At 41.2% G+C, this 20426-nt stretch overlaps 1 protein-coding gene across 1 annotated transcript in view; it reads left to right on the top strand.

Moving 5' to 3' along the window:
* Positions 1 to 20426, top strand: part of myo3a (myosin IIIA) — a 243667-nt gene that overhangs the window by 41564 nt on the left and 181677 nt on the right. The window contains exons 5-6 of the mRNA XM_059971447.1: positions 529 to 684; positions 19915 to 20011. Of these exons, the coding sequence (XP_059827430.1) occupies positions 529 to 684; positions 19915 to 20011 (253 nt within the window). The remainder of the gene's footprint in view (positions 1 to 528; positions 685 to 19914; positions 20012 to 20426) is intronic.

The raw sequence follows: 20426 nt of genomic DNA, 5'->3' as shown, positions 1-20426 counted from the left end.
GACTCAATGAGTTGAATGGCCTATTTCTGCTCCCTTGTCTTACAGGTTTAAGATGAGAGAAGAATTACTTATAGTAAGGGCAAATTTTTTATACACAGACTGGTGGGTATGTGGAATAATCTTGTAGAAGAGGTGCTCAGGTCTCTTCTAAACAATTATATTGTTTAAACAACATTTAAGTTAGGATTTTAGTTATAAATGGATAGGAAAATCTTAAAGGAATAAGAGCCAAATGCTGGCAAATAGGACCAGCCCAGCAGGCACCTTGTTCAGCATGGATCAGTTAAGCTGAAAGACCTGTTTCTATGCCGTATATACAGTATCTATGATACCATGAACCTAATTTGATGAACCAAATGACGAAAGGTATTAATTTAGAATTACTATTAAGACTGGCTAATATCTAGTACTTCATTAATGAAAGCAATAAATACTAACAGTGAATACCTATGTTGCGCAAAGGAAGGTTAATTTGGATAAAGGGGATCTTTTTCATTAACACTAATCTCGCTGTCTGTATGGTTATAGATGCCTCATTAAAGACTTTGAGCTTCGTCCAACTGTATCTGAGCTCCTGGAGCACCCATTCATTAAACAGATTCAAGGGAAGGAGAAAGCCCTACAGAAACAATTGATGGAGCTGATAGACCTTCACCAGCAAATGGGCACCATTGAAAGGACAAGGTACTTAACATGTTTAATGCTCTAGGAGAAAATGGTTTTGCTGGTTTCAATTTTAAATGTCATGTAATTTAGTGCAGTTGAAATGGTTGATATTGCTTTTGGAGAAATGAAAAATGACCATGTCAATGAGAAAAGTAACAACTTTTCCAATTCAACAAATTTATTCTTACACTTTGGAGATGTGAGCTTTGGTAGGAATACCGGCTTTTATTGTCCATCCCTAACTGCCATTTTGGACAAGACCAGCTTTTTGAATTGTTACAATTCTATTGTTGCAATTATGAGAGCAATCTCTGCATTTGAGCAGAAAGTCAGATAAGGAATATGAAGTGCTGCAGTGCTGATCAACTCCAGCAGGACATTGTAGAACCATTCATAAATGGTTGGCATTCTCCTGTGCTGGTTTTCTACCATTTACACCAGTTCTAACATGTAAGAAGAGAAACCACAGTCATCTCACTGGAAGAAAATGAGAACATTGAAATGAATGCCATTAACCCACAGTCCCTTTGTTCATTCTGAAATAAATTTGTCTAGTGACTTGAGGTGCACCATCCAATGATGTGTAGTACCTGCTCACAGAAGAAACCTGATATGTCTTTTAAAGAATTCTGAAATTATTATTTTACACAAGTTCTGAAGGATACTGGGGTTAGCACAAAGCTCCCACTCATGCTAGGTGGATGTATTTTATAGGCCCCAGGGGCAGGTAGATGATGGAGAGAGGGACCCATTATTGGCATCCATTTTCACCTTACTTGATGAAAATTACAAACAACTTGACAGCATCTTAGCATAATTTTTGAAATCACAACCCAAGAAATTTTAGCGTAGACCCACTAAACAAAGTGTGGTTATTTTTGTGGTAACTTCTACTTTAAAAGGACCACTTGACAACTTCATGTCCAAAAGAACAACTTTATCTGGGATGGCAAAACGATAGTTACCTACAGAGGCTTTCACGGAACCATATGGCACGGCAGTGAGCTGTGCACATGCACATCGGAATGTAAAAGAACGGAAGTAAAACCCCCGTAAGCCCGGAAACAGCTTCTCTTCACAAACAGCTTCCCCTAGCAGGAGTATTGCTTTATTATCATTGACCTAATTAGTATTAACTTATCTTTATAATGCTCACATTACAGCAATTTTTATGTTATATCATTCTTAATCCTCAGGGCTTCCCTGCTGGTACTAAGCACAATATCTAATCACATCCACTGTTCCACGCCTGAACTGATTCACTGCTTTTTCTATTCTATCATCCAGATATTGTCTTGTGATGTGGATGAGAAATGATGATTTATAGACCACTTGGATGCACTCTTGAGAGGAACTTTAGCAGTGTTCCAACTACTTATATGTTATTGATATGTGAATTCATTACCAAGCCCTCTTGAGCTGAGTTTAGTGAAATCAAAAAGACTTAGCCAAGAATTCATTGGAATAAAAATGTGTGAGATGAGTAAATAATATGCTAAATAATTCTAACTTCTGGGTGGATTCGATGGGGATCAGAATCAGAAGTCAGTTTATTGTCACTGAAGTATATCATGACATGTATTGTTGTGAGTCAGCAGTACAGTACAGGACATAAAATGTTACTAAAAGTTACAATAAGAAATAAAATAAATAAAAGTGCAAAAGAGAAATAATGAGGCAGTGTTCATAGTGGCATAGTAGGGTAGCAGTTCGCACAAAGCTTTACAGTGCAGTGATCACCGATCAGGATTTAATTCCTGGCACTGTCTGTAAGGAGTTTGTACAGCGTAGGTTTCCTTCAGTGCTCTGGTTTCCTCCCACTTTCCAATGGACTGGGGCTTAGGGTTAGTAAGCTGCAAGCATGCTATGTTGGCACCGCAAGCATGGTGACAGATGTGGGCTTCCCTCCACATCCTTAGACTATGTTGGTTGTTGATACAAATAACGCATTTTCCTGCATGTTTCGGTGTACATGTGAGACAAATAAAGAGAACCTTGGTCTTAAATCTTGTGAAATCTGATGCCGCAGGGGATGAAGAATTTTCTAAAACATTCAGACTGTGTCTTCATGCTCTTGTACCTCCTCCCTGCTGGTAATAATAAAATGAGATTATTGGCTACATGGGATTATTATACAGATTATATAGGAGATTATACAGGTGATTGTTGACTGCTGGAGGAGGAAACCAAGGTTTTTTTTTTGTGTGACTATGTCTTTTTTTGCTTGCTATTTTGAATGTGCCATGTCTGTTTTGCACCTTGGCCCCGGAGGATTGCTGTTTCATTTGGCTGTATTCCCGTCAGGCTGAATGATAATCAAACTTGATTTGATCTGAAAAGACTACAAGAAGTAGTGAATACAGTCCATCATGGCTAAAGCCCCCCTTACCACTGAGCACATCTACTCTCAGAGGAAAGCAATATCCATCATCAAGGTTCCTCACCACCCAGGCCATGCTCTCTTCTTGTTGCTGCCACAGAAAGGAGGTACAGGAGCCTCAGGACCCACACCACCTGGTTAAGGAACAGTTATTACCCCTCAACAATCAGGCTTATTTATTTATTTATCTATCTGTCTGTTTATTTATTTAGCTAGCAATACGGTGCAGACTGGGTCCCTCTGGCCCTCCAAGCCACATTGCCCTAGCACTTCCGACAAAACAGATTAACCCTAGCATAATCACAAGACAATTTACAATGACCAATTAGCCTACCCGGTACATCTTTAAACTGTGGAAGGAAACCGAAGGACCCAGAGAAAACCCCTGTATTGCACAGAAAGGATGTGCAGAGACTCCTTACAGGGAACCCTGGATTAAACCCCAAACTCCAAAATTCCCTAAGCTGTAATAGTGTCATGCTAACTAGTACACTACCATGGTTCTTAGCTTCACTCACCCCATCACTGATCTGTTGGCACAACCTGTGGATTCACTTTCAAGGACACTTCATCTCATGTTCTAGATAGTTATTGCTTACTTTATTGGCCACGGCATCAGAGAAGGCCAGGGAGTGGGATTGAGAAGGGGAAAAAAGGATCAGCCATGATTGAATAGCGGAGCAGACTCAATGGGCCAAATGGCCCATTTATTTATTTGTCCTCATTTATTTATTATGATTTTGTGTTTTCTTTTTCTTTTTGACTTCCACAGTTTGTTGTCTTTTGCACTTTAGTTGTTTGTCCTTGTTGTGTGTTTTTATTTATTGTTCTGTTGTGTTTCTTTGTATTTACTCTCAATGCCCACAAGAAAATGAATCTCAGTATTGTATATGGTAATAAATAAGTACATTTGATAATAAATTTACTTTTCACTTTGAGAGGGCATGTCCTGGATAGTGAGGGTAGTGAGATACTGCCCTCTTAAGACACTGCCTTTTGAAGTTGTAAGGGTGGGGGTTGGTGAGTGGGAATGGAAATATGGAGCAGGACTTCAAATTAGGTTCTTCAATGAATGACAACACAAGATCAATGCACCACTTTCCACTACACTCTACCCTCTAAAGAATACCAGCCAGGTTTCTAATGAGATTGTGAAAGGAGAAAGGGTGCCTTGGTCTCTCAAGGGGGCAGCCCTTTTGAAAATGACAGCAGCTGCAGTGATAATGTGATCTGGATAAACAAGTTACACTTGCCCAGTGCTTTCAGCATCTCAAGGAGATTGTCGAATACATGATTCATGACAAACTGACGCAGAATGGAAAGAAGTGGCTATTCCAACCAGTGGTGAAATGCGTGGGCACAGCAATGGATGCTTTTAAGCTATTTTGTAGAAGAAATGTATGGTGAAAATGCAAAGTTGTTTGGGAGGGAATTCTGGGGCTTGAGTAGCAGGAGTTGGACAATCCACGTCAGGGGTGTGCTAAAGTGCTAGTTTTACATCAGGACAGCGATCAAGATTCTAAAGGCTTTATGGCAGTTTCTCTGAGTTAAGGAGCAACCAATCAGCAGGAAGCATTCATTAGAAAGAGCCAATAAAAACAGTACAGGTGCAAGCAGAGTGGTCATTCTTTTAGCAGCCATCTTTTAGTGTGCCAGTGTTTAGAGTGTCTTTTGCTCAACAGGCTTAGGCAAGATCAGGCTAGGGCAAGGTTAAATATTTGGTAGGATTCTCTTTTCTGTTCTTATTTGTTCATCCTTATCTGTTCGGGCATAGTAGTGTCATGAGAATAGGTCCAGCAGCAGGGTTTTGTACTATGTGTGGGATGTGCGAAGTTTAGGAGACCTCCAGTTTCTCAGATAAACACATCTGCACCAGGTGCACTGAGCTGGAGCTCCTGAGAGGGCTTATTAAGGAAATGAAGCTACAGCTCAATGACCTTTGACTCAGATAGGAGAATGAGAAGGTGATAGTCAGGAGCTAAGGGAGGAGTCACCCTTAGATTGCAGAAGACAGGTAAATAGATGACAGTCGGGAGAAAGAGGGTAAATGCACAGCCAGTCCAGAGTACTGTTCCCTCAGTGATAAGTAAGCAACTTTAGATACTATTGAGGGGGGGGGGGGGGTCGACCTACCTGGGGGAACCACAGTGATCAGGTCTCTGGCACTGGGTCTAGTGCTGTGGCTCAGAAGAGTAGAGAGTATAGCAGTGTCGATAGGAGATTCCATAGTTCTATAGGAACAGAGACGAGATTCTGTGGCCCCGATAGAATCATCTGGATGCTATGTTGCCTCCCTGGTGACAAGGTCAGGGATGTCTCAGATCAGGTCTGTGGCATTCTCTAGGGCGAGAGTAAGACTTGGTATGTTTTGGCACTAATGACATAGGTGAACCAAGTGAGGAGGTCCTGAAGAGAGATTTTAGGATGCTAGATAGAAAGCTGAAAAACAGGACCTCCAGAGTGGTAATCTCTGGATTACTGCCTGTGCTATTTGCCAGTGAGGGTAAGAATAAGATGATTTGGCAAGTATGTGTATGGCTGTGAAACTGTTGCAAGGAGCAGGGGTTCAGGCTTATGGATCCTTGGAACCCCTCCTGGGGAAGGTATGACCTCTACAAAAGGGAAAGATTACACTCAAATCCAAGGAAGTCCAATATCCTTGTGGGCATTGTGGGCAAGGTGGTAAGAGTTCATCAGGAGGGAGGGGGTTAAACTAATTTGGCAAAGGGGAGGGAACCAGAATGATAGTGCTGATGATGAGATAGTTGATTTACAAACAGAGGCAATGTGTAGTAATGAGAAGCTATTAAATGGGAAAATTTGCAGTCAACAGGATGAGTCATAACCATATATAACAATTACAGCATGGAAACAGGCCATTTCGGTCCTTCTAGTTCATGCCGAACACTTACTCTCACCTAGTCCCACCAACCTACACTCAGCCCATAACCCTCCATTCCTTTCCTGTCCATCTTCCTATCCAATTTTTTTTTAAATGACAAAACGAACCTGCATTTACCACTTTTACTAGAAGCTCATTCCACACAGCTACCACTCTCTGAGTAAAGAAGCTCTCCCTCGTGTTACCCCTAAGATTTTGCCCCTTAACTCTCAACTCTTGTCCTCTTGTTTGAATCTCCCCTACTCTCAATGGAAAAAGCCTATCCACGTCCACTTTATCTATCCCCTTCATAATTTTAAATACCTCTATCAAGTCCCCCCTTAACCTTCTACGCTCCAAAGAACAAAGACATAACTTGTTCAACCTTTCTCTGTAACTTAGGTGCTGAAACCCAGGCAACATTCTGGTAAATCTCCTCTGTACTCTCTCTACTTTGTTAAGATATAAGTTAAGTTAAGATATGACAAGCTGTTAAGATTGAAAACAGTGAATATAGGACTGAAGGTGTTAGATTTGAATGTTCACTGTATACAGAGTAAGGTAGATGAACTTGTAGCTCAGTTATAGATTGGCATGTATGATGTTGTAGGTATCACAGAAACATGGCTGAAAGAAGATTATAACTGGGAGCTTAATGTCCAGGGATGCAGATTGAATCAAAAGAACAAGCAGGAAGGCAGAAGGGGTGGTGTTGCTCTGTTGGTAAATCATGAAATCAAATCATTAGTAAGAGGTGACAAAGGATCAGAAGGTGTTCAATTGAATATAGCTAAGGAACTGCAAGGGTAAAAAAGACCCTGATAGGAGCTGTATACAGACCCCTAAACATTATTAAGGGTGTGGTCTACAAATGACATTGGAAGATAGAAAATGCCTGCCAAAAGGGCAATGTCATGGGGGATTTCAATATGCAGATAGATTTGGAAAATCAAGTTGGTACTGGATTCCAAGAGAGAGGATTTCCAGAATGCCTATGAGACATCTTTTTAGAACAGCTCATGTTTGAGCCGACTAGAGGATCAGCTATTTAGGATTGGGTGTCATGTAATTAACTGGAATTGATTATTAGAGAGATTAAGGTAAAAGAACCCTTAGGTGCAAGTGATCATCGTGTACTGTGTATGTTAATCAAAATGGCTTCTTTGTGGGTAAAAGTAAACCTGCTTCTTTGTTATGGTGAGAGAGTGTTTCTTGCAGAGCATTCCCGAAGCTTCTAGCAGTTTGTTTAGCTTTAGAATTGCTGATAACAGCAATTGTATTCCTTTGTTAATCAATGGGGGAATGTTATTTTGACTTGTGGCCCTGGGAGCTGGGTTTTCGCGGTCTTTTTGTGGAGTAGGGAAGAAGATGCCGAGGAAGGTGGACGTGCGCTGCACTGCCCGGTTGACCACCGGGGGTGGTCCCAGGTGCGAGGACGTGGAGGTCAGAGGAAAATGATGAGGGGTCGAATGGTTCGATGGTTGAGCTCCAACGATGTGCACTAAACTGACTGAACTTTGATAAGTTTGGCGCCTTTTACTTTATTTTCTTTTCCTTCATATATATTGTATTATTAGTACTCATTTAGTTTTAGTAAAATCTTTAAAGTATATTTTATAACGGTATCTGGTGTGAGTTTGATATTGTGTTTGCGACGCTGCATTAACTTGATTCCCACAGCACCTGCATATGTGGGAGGCGGGGTTAGAGAGTGGCTGGACTTTTTCCCCCTAGACATATACCAGTCTGTTGGGCAAGTGTTACAATAGTATGATTAAATTCACCCTGAAATTTGACAAGGAGAAACTAAAGTCAGATGTATCAGTATTTCAGTGGAATAAAAGGAATTACAGAGCTTTGAGATGGGAGTTTGCCAGAATTGACTGGAAAAGAACACTGGCAGGGAAGACGGCGTAGTAGCAATGGCTGGAATCTCTGAAGCAATTCTGAAGCATAGGATACATGCGTACATCCCAAAGAGGAAGAAATATTGTAAAGACAAGTTGACATAACTAACAAGAGAAGTCAAAGCCAACATAAAAGCCCAAGACAGGACATAATTTAGTGGGAAGTTAGAGGATTGGGAAGCTTTTAAAAACTAACAGAAGACAATTAGAAATGTCATTAATAAGGTAAAGGTGGAATATGAAAGTAAGCTAGCCAATAATATTAAAGAGGATACCAAACGTTTCTTCAGATACATGAAGTGTAAAAGAGAGTTGAGAGGAGATATCAGACCGGTCAAGCATAATGCTGGTGAGGTAGTAATGGGGTCAAGGAAGTGGCAGAAGAATTGAGTAAATATTTGGCATCAGTCTTCACTGTGGAAGACACTAGCAGTATGGTGGAAGTTCCAAGGTTCAGGGGTCATGAAGTATGAGAAGTTACCATAACTAGAGAAAAGGTTCTTGGGAAACTAAATGTCTGAATGTAGATAAGACACCTGGACCAGATTGACTACACCCCAGGGTTGTGAAGAGATAGTGCAGGCATTAGAAATAATTTTTCAAGAATCACTAGATTCTGGAATGGTTCTGGAGGACTGGAAAATTGCAAATTTCACCCCACTCTTCAAGAAGGGAAGGAGGCAGAAGAAAGGAAATCTTTGGCCGGTGAGTCTGATGTCAGTGGTTGGGAAGATTTTGGAGTTGTTAAGATTGAGGCGTCGGGGTACTTGGCCATATCCTCAAGGGAAAATCTTGCCTACAGATCTGTTGGAATTCTTCAAAGAAATAACAAGCAGGATAATGAAGGGGAATCAGTTGATGTTGTGTGCTTGGATTTTCAGAAGGCCTTTGACAAGGTGTCAAACGAGACTGCTATACAAGTAATGAGCACATGGGATTGTAAGAAAGATTCTAGCATGGATTAACCAGTGACTGATTGACAGGAGGCAAAGAGTGGGAATAAACGATTCAGTTTCTGGTTGGTTGCCAGTGACTAGTGGTGTTCCATAGGAGTTCATGTCGGGATGATTTCTTCTCACATTATATGTCAATGATTTGGATGATGGAATTGATGGCTTTGTTACAAAGTTTTCAGACAATTTGAAGATAAGTGAAAAGGCAGGTAGTTCTAAGGAAGTACAGAAAAACTTAGACAGATTAGGAGAATAGACAAAGAAGTGGCAGATAGAATACAGTGTCAGGAAGTGTATGGTCATGCACTTTGTTAGAAGAAATGAAAACATTGACTATTTGCTAAATTCAGAGAAAATACAAAAAAACTGAGTTGCAAAGGGACTTGGGAGCCCTTGTGCAGAACTCCCTCAAGGTTAATTTGCATGTTGTGTCTGTGGTGAGGAAGGCAAATGCAATGTTGGCATTCATTTCAAGAGTTCTAGAATATAAAACCCAGGATGTAACATTGAGGCTTTATAAAGCACTGGTAAGTCTTCACTTGGAGTATTGTGCATAGTTTTGCACCCTTATCTTAGAAAGGATGTACTGACATTAGAGAGGGTTCAAAAGAAGTTCACAAAAATGACTCCGGGATTGAATGGCTTGTCATACTTAGAGCATTTGGGCCTGTATTCACTAGAATTCAAAAGAATGAGAAGTGGCCTCATTGAAACCTATTGAATGGCGAAAGGCCTTGATAGAGTGGATGTGGAAAGGATGTTTCCTATAGTGACCGAATCTAGGACTAGAGGGCTCAGCCTCAGAGTAGAGGAGCATCCTTTTAGAATGGTGATGAGGAGGAATTTCTTTAGCTAGACAGTGGTGAATTGGTGGAATTCTTTGTCACAGGCAGCTGTAGACGCCAAGTCTTTATGTATACTTAAGGCAGCATTTGATAGATTCTTGATTGATCAGGGCATGAAGGGATATGGGCAGAAGGCAGGAGACTGGGGCTAAGAAGAAAATTGGATCAGCCGTGATGAAATGTTGGAGCAAACACAGTTTGTCTAGTGAGTTAATTCTGCTCCTGTACCTTATGGTCTTGTATGCGGCTGGCAATGAAACAGGAGAAGCCAGAGTAAAGTTGAGTAACTTTGAAGAGCTGTAGGACTAGTGTAGGGTGCAGAGATCATGCTAACCAACTTGACCACAGTTCTCCAGGATTTCAATCAATACAAGAGGATTGCCCACAACTATGATACACAGAGCAAGAGTCTCTTTCAAAAGTAAACATAATAGCCAGGGCTTTATTTCTTTGTGGAGTGAAAAAGGATGAGAGGTAACTTTATAGAGGTGTACAATGGAGAACAGGCAATGGGATATAAATAAATAGCCAGTGCCTTTTTTCCCAGGGCAGAAAGATAATAACAGAGGGCTTAATTTTAAGGTGATAGGAGGAAAGTGTAGGGGAGTGGGTTGACAGAGGTAAGTTCTTTATACAGACTGTGGGACGTGCATAGAATGCTGTGTCAGGTTGATGGGAGAGGCAGATATACTAGGGGCATTTAAGAGACTCTTATATGGTAACAAGGATGTTAAAAATATGGAAGGATGATAAAAATATGGAAGGCTATGTTGGAGGAAACAGTTAGATTGACCTTAGAATAGGTTAAAAGCTTGCATAACATTGTGGGCTGAAGGGCCTGTGCTGTGCCGTTGTATTCTATGTTCTGTTTAAGCAATACAATGACATACAGTAAATACAACAAATAGTTTAATAGCCTTAGGAAGCTTAACATGCCCATGGTTTGGGTGCTAGTCCATTGCTCACTGAAAGTGGTGGTACAGGTGGCAAGGATGTTGAAAAGGGATTTTGGTATGATTGCCTTCATATGCTGGCTCATTGAGAAAAAGAATTAGGATTCAAGACATTCTGCAGATGGTGGAAATCTTGAGCAACATACCCAAAATTCTGGAAGAATTCATAGGTCAGGCAGAATCTGGGGGGAGAATAAACAAACAAGGAACATTTTGGGTTGAAACCCTTCGTCAGGATATTTGCATTAACAAATAGGTCTGCCTAATAAAGTGGCCACTGAATGCAAATTGTAAGTGAATCAGCTCCAAGGACCGTATGACACTCTATTCAGGTTATTTTTGGACTGGTCAGATGAACGCTTCCCTGCTTGATCACTGCTCCATTACATGTCTTCCTGTCAATCTCTGCATACCCGCTTGCAGTGGAGAGAAGGAATGGTTGTTCAGCAGATCAGAGGTAGAAGAATGAAGATCAAATCATTAATTACTCTGACAAGCTGCTGGGCACATCGGAAGAGGAATCTGACAGGAGAGGACTGTAGACCATGGGAGAAAGGGAAGAGGATGGGCACTAGAGGGAGGTGATGGGCAGGTGAAGAGGAGAGAATGGGTAAGAGGGGTACCAGAATGGGGAATGGAAAAAGAGAGAAAGGGAGAGGAGGGAGAAATTACCAAAAATTCAAGAAATCAGTGCTTACGCCCTCAGGTTGCAGGATGCCCAGAGCTCCTCCAACCTGAGTGTTGCCTCAGTGTGGCAGTAGTTTTAGTTTTCACCAAAATGGGGTTAAACAACAACATGCTGACTCAGTGTTTCAACTCGACGGGTTGACTCTCTTCCAGGCAGACAGGAACTCCCTATCAGGGAAATCTGAGGGTGGCGGTAACCGAGTGTACACTCACAAAGGTTGGTGCACAAACTCACAGTTTTGGGGGCATTGAGCAATTGCAATTAAATGCTGGCCACATTGCCAGATCAGGAAGTTACTGGTATATTCATCACCGCTATCTACATTCCCCGGAGTGCAAATACCAAGGCTGCACTGGGAGAGCTTTACAGTACCATCAGCTCTCTATAAAACAAACATCTAGATGATCCCTTCATAATTACAGGAGATTTCAATCATGTTATCCTGAATTCCACCGACACATCACCATGGCCACTAGGGAAACAAATGGATAGGTCCATGTTTATACAAAGGGATAAAGAGAGGTACTTATAAAGCCATCCCAAATACTGAGATTGGCATCTTTGACCACCTCTCCGTAATGTTAATCCCAGTGAACATGATGAATTGGGGAAACCAGTCAAGAGGTCCAGTATTGTATGGCTTAATGAGGCAACTTCTATCTTCAGAACTGTTTTGAACGGACCGCCTGGCAAACACTGAAGGAGGTCACCACAAATGGAGAAGACACAGACCTCAATGAATATGCCTCATCTATCATAGGCTACATCAGTAAGTGTGCAGATGAAGTTGATGCATTGAGAACGATCGTATCATGGCCCATCCAGAATGCAAAGATGGGTTCCCTACTAAAAGCCAGGGATGCTGCCTTCCAGTCTGTTGACACAACATCTCTCAGAACAGCCACTAGAAACCTCATATTAGGTTCAAGGCATCAAGAGGACCAAGGATGCCTATATACAAAACTTTCAGGACCACCTGTCTGATAATGATCCCCAGCGTATGTGGCTGGGCATCAAGGGCATTACCGATTATACAAGGAAAAACAGCGTTGACTATACCAGTGATGCCTGCCATGAAAGCTACCCCTCTCCCAGGTGAGCGACCACTGTCTGTAACAGCAGCAGACATAAGAAGGACTATGCAGAGAGTCAACTCCTGGTCAGCAGCTGAGCCAGACTACATTCCAGGCCAAGTACTCAGGAAGCTCACTGACATCTTCAATGCTTTGCTCATCCAGGCTGCAGTCCTCACATGCTTCAAATCAACCACCATCGTCCTGTACCAAAGAACCCTACATCTTCAGAACTAAATAACCACCGTCAGGTGGTACTGACAGGAAGTGCCAAAAGCTCCATTCCTGCCACACTGGACAGTCACCAATATACTTACTGACAGAACTGCTCGACAACAGATGCCATAGCATCTGTCATGCACCTGGCCCTGATGTACCTAGAAAACAAGTATTCTTATGTCAGAATTCTGTTTCTGAATTTCAGCTTGGCACTCAACACCACTGTCACACAGACTTAGTGGACAAACTCCTAATCCTCATTCTAAATACACCACGGTGCGACTGGGTGTTGGACATCTTAATGAACAGGTCTGAGATAGCCAGGATGCACAACTGCTGCTCCCTCCCCATCATCCTTGATACAAGTGCTGAGACCAGTCTGCTCAAACTTGACTGCCTGGCCAAATGCCCCAGTGAGCACATTGCCAGGATCTCTGATGACATGACAGTAGTGGGTCTCATTACGTTTTGTAACTCAAAAACTAATCAAAAGAAAAATACGTAGCCTGGGACAACTCACGTACTCTTAGTTTTTAGTTTTAGTGAGGTATACACTTATAATGTGATGGTACAATGACGTATTCCATTCACATACTTTTACATATAACCCATAATGAATTATGTAGACAACAAAGAATGCTTAATCAAACAATATATTTACAATATTACTCAAATATTACTGAAATATTAAATACACAACATTCCTCTGCTCAGCAATAAATGCCATCTCAGTATGGAATGGATCTCAACCTAGATACAGATATATATTTCTATATATACAGTATACTCTATAGACATGCACCACACAGTAAATTTTAAATTGTCCCATTAAGGCCTAAAGATTTAATCACTGTGGAGGCTTTCTTACTCTTGTGCGATAACAACTTACCTGACAAAGGTATCATTGTGTTTGGTAGGTGAGACTTGTGGCTGTGAAATAATCTCAAGTTCTTGGACCTTCTCCATGGTGGTTGTAAAAGTTGACTGTGGGTCTGCAGGATATGGTTCTAACATCTCTGGACACCTTTCTTTTGGATGTGTTGGCATCCCAAACAGCATGTGGCAAGCTGCTCGATCTGCTGATCTATCCCAAGCCACCAGACAAAGCATCAAGCCAAGACTTTCATACTGACCATGCCTAGATGACCAGCATGTAGCTCTTTATCTCTCAGCTTAAATGGTACAACAACTTTCAATCCTCACATAAGGCAACGTCCATCAAGGGCAAGTTCATCCCAGCACTAATAAAAATGTGTGAACTGAGATTTCTGCTCTACATTCGAGTCATTTTGATTGGCCATTTAGACTTGAGTGTGTGTGGACCTCTCTGGTTTCCCTTTTGATCAGCTGTGCTGTAATAGAAGTCATCTCCAAGTCCAGTTTCCATCTATAATCTTCTGGGAAAAATAATACCAAAATCTTGCAAATGCTGCAAACTCCAACTAGGGCAGGCAGAACCTGGCGATTTACCCCATGTGCCAGCAACTGAGTGCATACAAGCAAGCAGATGTGGTCAAGAGATTCAGTTGTTCAAATCAAACGTCAGAATGGGAAGAAATGTGATCAAAGTGACTTTGACCATAGAATGATTTTTGGAGCCAGATGGGGTAGTTTGAATATCTCAGAAACTGCTGATCTCCATAGAACCATAGAATATTATGCTCAGAAACAGGCCTTTTGGCCCTTCTTGACTGTGCTGAACCATTTTTCTGCCTAGTCCCACTGCCCTGCACCTAGACCATATCCCTCCGTGCACATCTCATCCATGTACCTGTCCAAGTTTTTCTTAAATGTTAAAAGTGAGCCTGCATTCATCACTTCAACTGGCAGCTCATTCCACACTCCCACTACTCTCTGTGTGAAGAAGCCCCCCCCCAATATTCCCTTTAAACTTTTCCCTTTTCACCCTTCACCCATGTCCTCTCGTTTTTTTCTCCCCTAGCCTCAGTGGAAAAAGCCTGTTTGCATTCACTCTATCTATACCTATCATAATTTTATACATCTCTATCAAATCTCCCCTCATTCTTCTACGCTCCAGGGAATAAAGTCCTAATCTATTCAACCTTTCCCTGTAACTCAGTTTCTCAAGTCCTGGCAACATCCTTGTAAACCTTCTCTGCACTCTTTCAACCTTATTAATATCCTCTAATTTGGTGACCAAAACTGCACAAAATACTCCAAATTCGGCCTCACCAATGTCTTATACAACCTTACCATAACATTCCAACTCTTATACTCAACACTTTAATTTTTAAAGGCCGTGTGCCAAAAGCTATTTTTATGACCCTATCTACCTATGACACCACTTTTAGGGAATTTTGTATCTGCATTCCCAGATCCCTCTGTTCTACTGGACTCCTCAGTGTCCTACCATTTACCTTGTATGTTCTACCTTGGTTTGTCCTTCCAAAGTGCAATACCTCACACTTGTCTGCATTAAACTCCATCTGCCATTTGTCAGCCCATTTTTCCAGCTGGTCTAAATCCCTCTGCAAGCTTTGAAAACCTTTCTCACTGTCCACTACAGCTCCAGTCTTCATATCATCAGCAAATTTGCTGATCCAATTTACCACATTATCATCCAGAACATTGATATAGATGACAAATAACAATGGACCCAACACTGATCCCTGTGGCACATCACTAGTTACAGGAAATCTCTTTGGATATTCATGCAGAACAGTCTCTAGAGTTTACAGGGAACGGTGCAAAAAATAAAAAGAAATCATCCAGTGAGAGGTAGTTCTTCAGGCAAAAATGCCTTGTTAATGAGAAAGGTCAGAAGGGAATGGTCAGACTGGTTCAAAGAGACAGGAAGGTGACAGTAACCCAAATAACCAACTGTGGTGTGCAGATGTGTATTTCTGAATGCAGAACATGTCGAACCTTGAAGTGGATGGGCTACAACAGCAGAAGGCCACACCGGGTTCCACTGGGCATATGTGAATTTTTGTAAGGGGAAAAGAGAGGCAGTCAAATCTAAAGGTTCTCAGTATGACAAAGTTTTTAAGGGAAAACTCCTATCCCACTGATGAATTATTACTTCTTCATATCAAAAGACTCTAAAGAAGGATTGAAAGTACAGCCTGCGCTCTGGATGGAGGCATTTCAATTTGAGTGGCACCACCACAGACCCAGCTGGTCCATATTAAAGGTTATTTCCGCCATCTGACTGAGAGAACCAATGTGTGCAAGAACTCAACTGGATTCATCCTTGCCAATTTATCTGCTGCAATTGCAGCTGTTGTTTACCATAACCATCTAATCCATGTGAAGAAGTGTCATCTCCACATTGAGGCCATCTATCTTCCATATGTGTGCCACTACCAGCATTTAGCATACCATAAATTAATCCACTGAAAAGTGGACTATCCATGTGTATCTCTGGACAATAAAGAGCAATAAGACTTTATCCCTACACTATCTGAATTTTATGGGCAGAAATATCCCTCACCATGAAGTCACAAGAGACTGCAGCTGTTTTAATATGGAACAACAAATAACTCTGATGCAGGGTTTTAACCTAAGACTTCAGCATTTTCTTTCTCCACACAGATACTGTGCAACCCACGAAGTTTCTCCTGCAGATTGCTTGTCACCCCTCAATTTTACCATTGAGCCAAGGGACCTTAGTTCAATAAAGAATGCAGACATATATGCTCAGAGCTGCTTCATGCTTCCTAAAAACTTGGTGGCAACCTTATAAAGCTACAACCCAGGGCTACATACATATGGAACAGAAAACTGATAAGAACTGAATATCCTATGGTTAGCACTCAAATCAAATCTCTGAAAAGCTTCCTATATCATTCCTGCCTCTGTCTGAAATGGATATCTATTTATCAAAAAGCTATTCCCATTCTAACTTGGAGAAAGGCCAATTTTGATTGCATCAGAAAGGATCTGACAGGTATGGATTAGGATAAGTTGCTTTCTGGCAAAGGGATGTTTGGTAAGTAGGAAGCCTTCAAAAGTTAAACCTTGAGAGTACAGAGTTTGTATGTGCCTGTTAGAAGAAGCAAGGTTAACAGGTTTAGAGAATTTTGGTTTTTGAGGGGTATTGAGGCACTGCTTAAGAAAAAGAAGGAAGTGCATAGAAAGTATAAGACAACAAAGAAACACTTAACAAATATGAGAAACACAACAGAACACGTAAAGAGAGAAATCAGAATGCTAAACTACAACACGAGGTTGCTTTGGAATACAAGATGTAGGAGGATTCCAAGGGCTTCTACAGATATACTAAAACAAAAGGAAAGCAGAGGACAAAATTGATCCACTTGAAGATGAGAGTGGTCATCTATATATGGAGCCAAAAGAGATGGGGAAGATCTCAATTTGGATTTTGGCAATTGTATTTACTCAGGGGATTGTCACAGAGTCTAAAGAACCGTGGTAAAACAAAAGTGAGGTCCTGGATCTTATCCATTTACAAAAGCAGATGTGTTTGGTGTCCTGAAGAAAATTAGAGAGAATGTCCCCAGGACCTTGTGGGAAGATAATGCAGAAATTGCAGGGGGTGTGGCATAAATATTTAAATTATCCTTAACCATGGGAGAGGAGCTGAATGACAGGAGGGCGACTGATGTTCCATTGTTCAAAAAAAGGCTCTAAGAAAAAACTTGAAAATTAACAGGTGAATTATTGGAAGGTATTCTAAGGAACTGGATATATAAGTACTTGGAAAGATAGGGCCTGATTCTGGATAGTCAACATGGCTTTGTGGTAGTATGTAATGTCTAACCAATCTTTTAGAGTTTTTCAAGGAGGTTGCCAGGAAAATTTGATGAAGGATAGAGAGTGGACATTGTTTACATGGACTTTAACAAGGTTTTTGTCTAAGTTGCACGTGGGAGGCTGGTCCAAAGGGTTCTGTTGCCAGTCATTCAAGATGAACAAATAACAGTAGCTTTGAGGGAGAAGCCAGAGAATGGTAGAAGATGGTTACATTTCTGACTGGAAATGAGTGACTAATGGTGTGCTGCAGGAATGTTTGGCATCTATATTAATGATTTCGATGATAATGTGGTAAATTGAAGCAGTTTGACACCAATTCTGGTGGCACAGTGAACAGCAACAAAGTCTATTAAAGTTGCAGTGGGATTGGGAGCAACTGAAAAACTGGCAGATGGAATTTAATATAGACAAGTGTGAGATGTTGCACCTTGGGAGGACACACAGTGAACAGTTGGGCACTAAAGAGTGTGGTATAAGAAATAGATCTTTGAATACCAATCCATATTTCCTTGAATGAGATGACACAGGTAGATAGGGTCACAAAAAGAGCTTTTGTCACCTTGGTCCTATATATATGAGTATAAATATGAGAGTTGGGGTATTATGTTTTCAGTTCGGAAATACCCGGATTGTCCTTTTTAGTATACAGTCCACATCACACTTCCTGATAAATTCCATGATGGTAGTAACACACTTATCCAGGCTGCCAGATGAGTCCTGGAATATGGACCAGCCTACCAACACAAAAGGAACTCATTTATTTCCTCAGAACAACACTGTAATGCTCTCTATACTAGATCCTTTCAGTCCAGTTCGTTTGTGTATAGCGAGAAAGATCACAGCCTGGTGATTTGATTTACCAAATTGTTGATGGGGCTGGTAGGCATCTTTGATGTTTGTATTGAAATGGACAAAGGGTAATGAAATGGTGAGTCAGGAGCCCACTGGAATTTGGCCTAGTTGAAGTCACTTGCAATTCTGATTTAAGATAACGCTGGTGATGCCCACTGATTACTTAGCAGTGGCAAAATCAAAACAGAGAAAACTACTAAATACCTTATTAGTAACACTTTATTAACAGCAATCAATGCTAACAGTGGAGAGGTGAGTGTTGGAAGATGCAGAGGCACACGGAAGGCATGGGTGAGGCAAACAAAGGTGGAGACCAGGTCTAAACATGGCCAAGGCAGAGTCATGGTGACTCCAAGAGTGAGGAAAGTGCTGATGTCTGATTGATTTCAGTACCGAGCTGAATTGGAAAGTTCAAGGACAGGCCAAATTGTGATGGTGGATTCAGGCCCCAGAGCAGTCCAGGAGTGAGGATCAACCTGATGTTTAGACAATTTAAGCACAAGGCCAGATTGAAAAGATCAAGAATGTCAGGACTGGAAGCAGGACGAGAGCCAGTTCCTCACAGTTCTACTCACTCCTCTGCAATGTTTACTTGGTTTTGCACTGAGCTGAGGCTGTGGCCTGCTCCAGCTGCAGTGATACTGGCTTTGAGACTGTGATCCTGTGGCGTTTACTCAGCTTTGCACTGAGCTGAGGCTGTGGCCTGCTCCAGCTGCAGTGATACTGGCTTCGTGCCTTTTGTTAAACTTCATTTCTGAAGCTATTTGCTTACTTTTATTGTTTGCACAATTTGTTTTTGTTCTCTCTCTGTTCATTGGGTGTTTTGATGATTTTTTTAATGGATTCTTTTGACGTTTATTTGCGTAGTGGCTGCCTGTAAGGAGATGGGTCTCTAGTTGTATAGTGCATACATTCTTTGATAAAAAATGTACTTTGAACTTTGATGAAGATTGGCTCAGGAAAAACTGTTTCAATGGTGGAGCGAAGCTCATCAAACAGTGGGGGGAGGGTAGGCATGGCAGTGGTGACTTGGGAAAGAGGAGCATCTCTTCAGGTGGAAGTATTCTTGATGCATGGAGCAAGACACAAAGGGCAGCGCAACAGCACAGTTATGGATTGAGGCACGTGTGTCCTGCAGTTTTCGATGCACAGCTGTTTCAATCTGTATTCAAAGCTGCAGCAATTACATCTTTAATACCTTAAAACAACTGTGGTGGTATTTATAATTATTTCAGCGTTGCTCCTCCTTGTTTTATTGAGGATTGAAAATGAAGAATGTGACTGATCCAATCTCTATTAGAAAGTAAAGAGTGCCACACATATTTATGGGACACAATGGCCAATCTCAAGTCAGTAAATCAAAATGATAATCCTCCCCATTTCTCCTCAATACTCAATGCCCCTCTTCTCACCCCCTCAAATTCTTGGACTGCTGTATGAAGAAAAACAGGTTAATCTAGTTCACCTTCAAGCTTCCAAAATTGTCACATGATACAATGGCAATACCGATCAGTCAAAGCGACCTCTATCACTTAAGCACAGCGGGCTGAGTTAAATGTGAATTCATGGGCTTTGGTTACTCTTTTCTTCCAAACGTGTAACCTACCATGAATCATGTCTCCAATTACTCTTTTGTTGTATTGCAAATTGTTGACAGCACTGTTCATTTACCTGTGAAATTCTTTCAAAGAAAACCTTTTGGACTGGAGGCTGATCTCTGATATTAAGCACAGATTTGACAAGAGTCTTGTTTTTCACAGGCATGAACGTATTCACACAAAGAAGGATCAATACATGAAAGGCATGTCAAATCTGGATAGCACCGATGATCTGGCCGCACTTGAAGTACTGGATGAAGTAAGGAAATTAAAATGCATTTATTTCTGTTTAATCTAATGTGTTTCAACTTCACTCAAAGATAATTGGCCTTATTAATTCAAAGATTATTTGGAAAAATTGTAATATGATAAATTGAAATGGGCTGAGATTAATGATATTTGAGGTTAATAATATCTATTTGTGGTTGACTGACTTCTGAGGGGGCAATTTAACCTCTTAAAATATGTATATGTGCTTGTTCAAGCATGTTATCAAATTGCAAAAACATCTGAACCCCAGTCCTAGCACAACCCTTTCCCAGCTGATATCCACATATGTAGAGCCATCCCCGCTACCTGCAGACGAGTTTAGATTGTCATGGAACTGTGCAATTTAGATTTTTACTTCACTTTCAGCTGGCCATTCTAGGTCTTCCAGGATTTGAGAAGCTTGA

The sequence above is a fragment of the Hypanus sabinus genome, chromosome 6 (genome assembly GCF_030144855.1).
Source record: "Hypanus sabinus isolate sHypSab1 chromosome 6, sHypSab1.hap1, whole genome shotgun sequence".
NCBI lineage: Eukaryota > Metazoa > Chordata > Chondrichthyes > Myliobatiformes > Dasyatidae > Hypanus > Hypanus sabinus.
The sequence above is the reverse complement of the archived record's forward strand: the minus strand, read 5'-3'. Positions and strand labels throughout refer to the sequence as shown.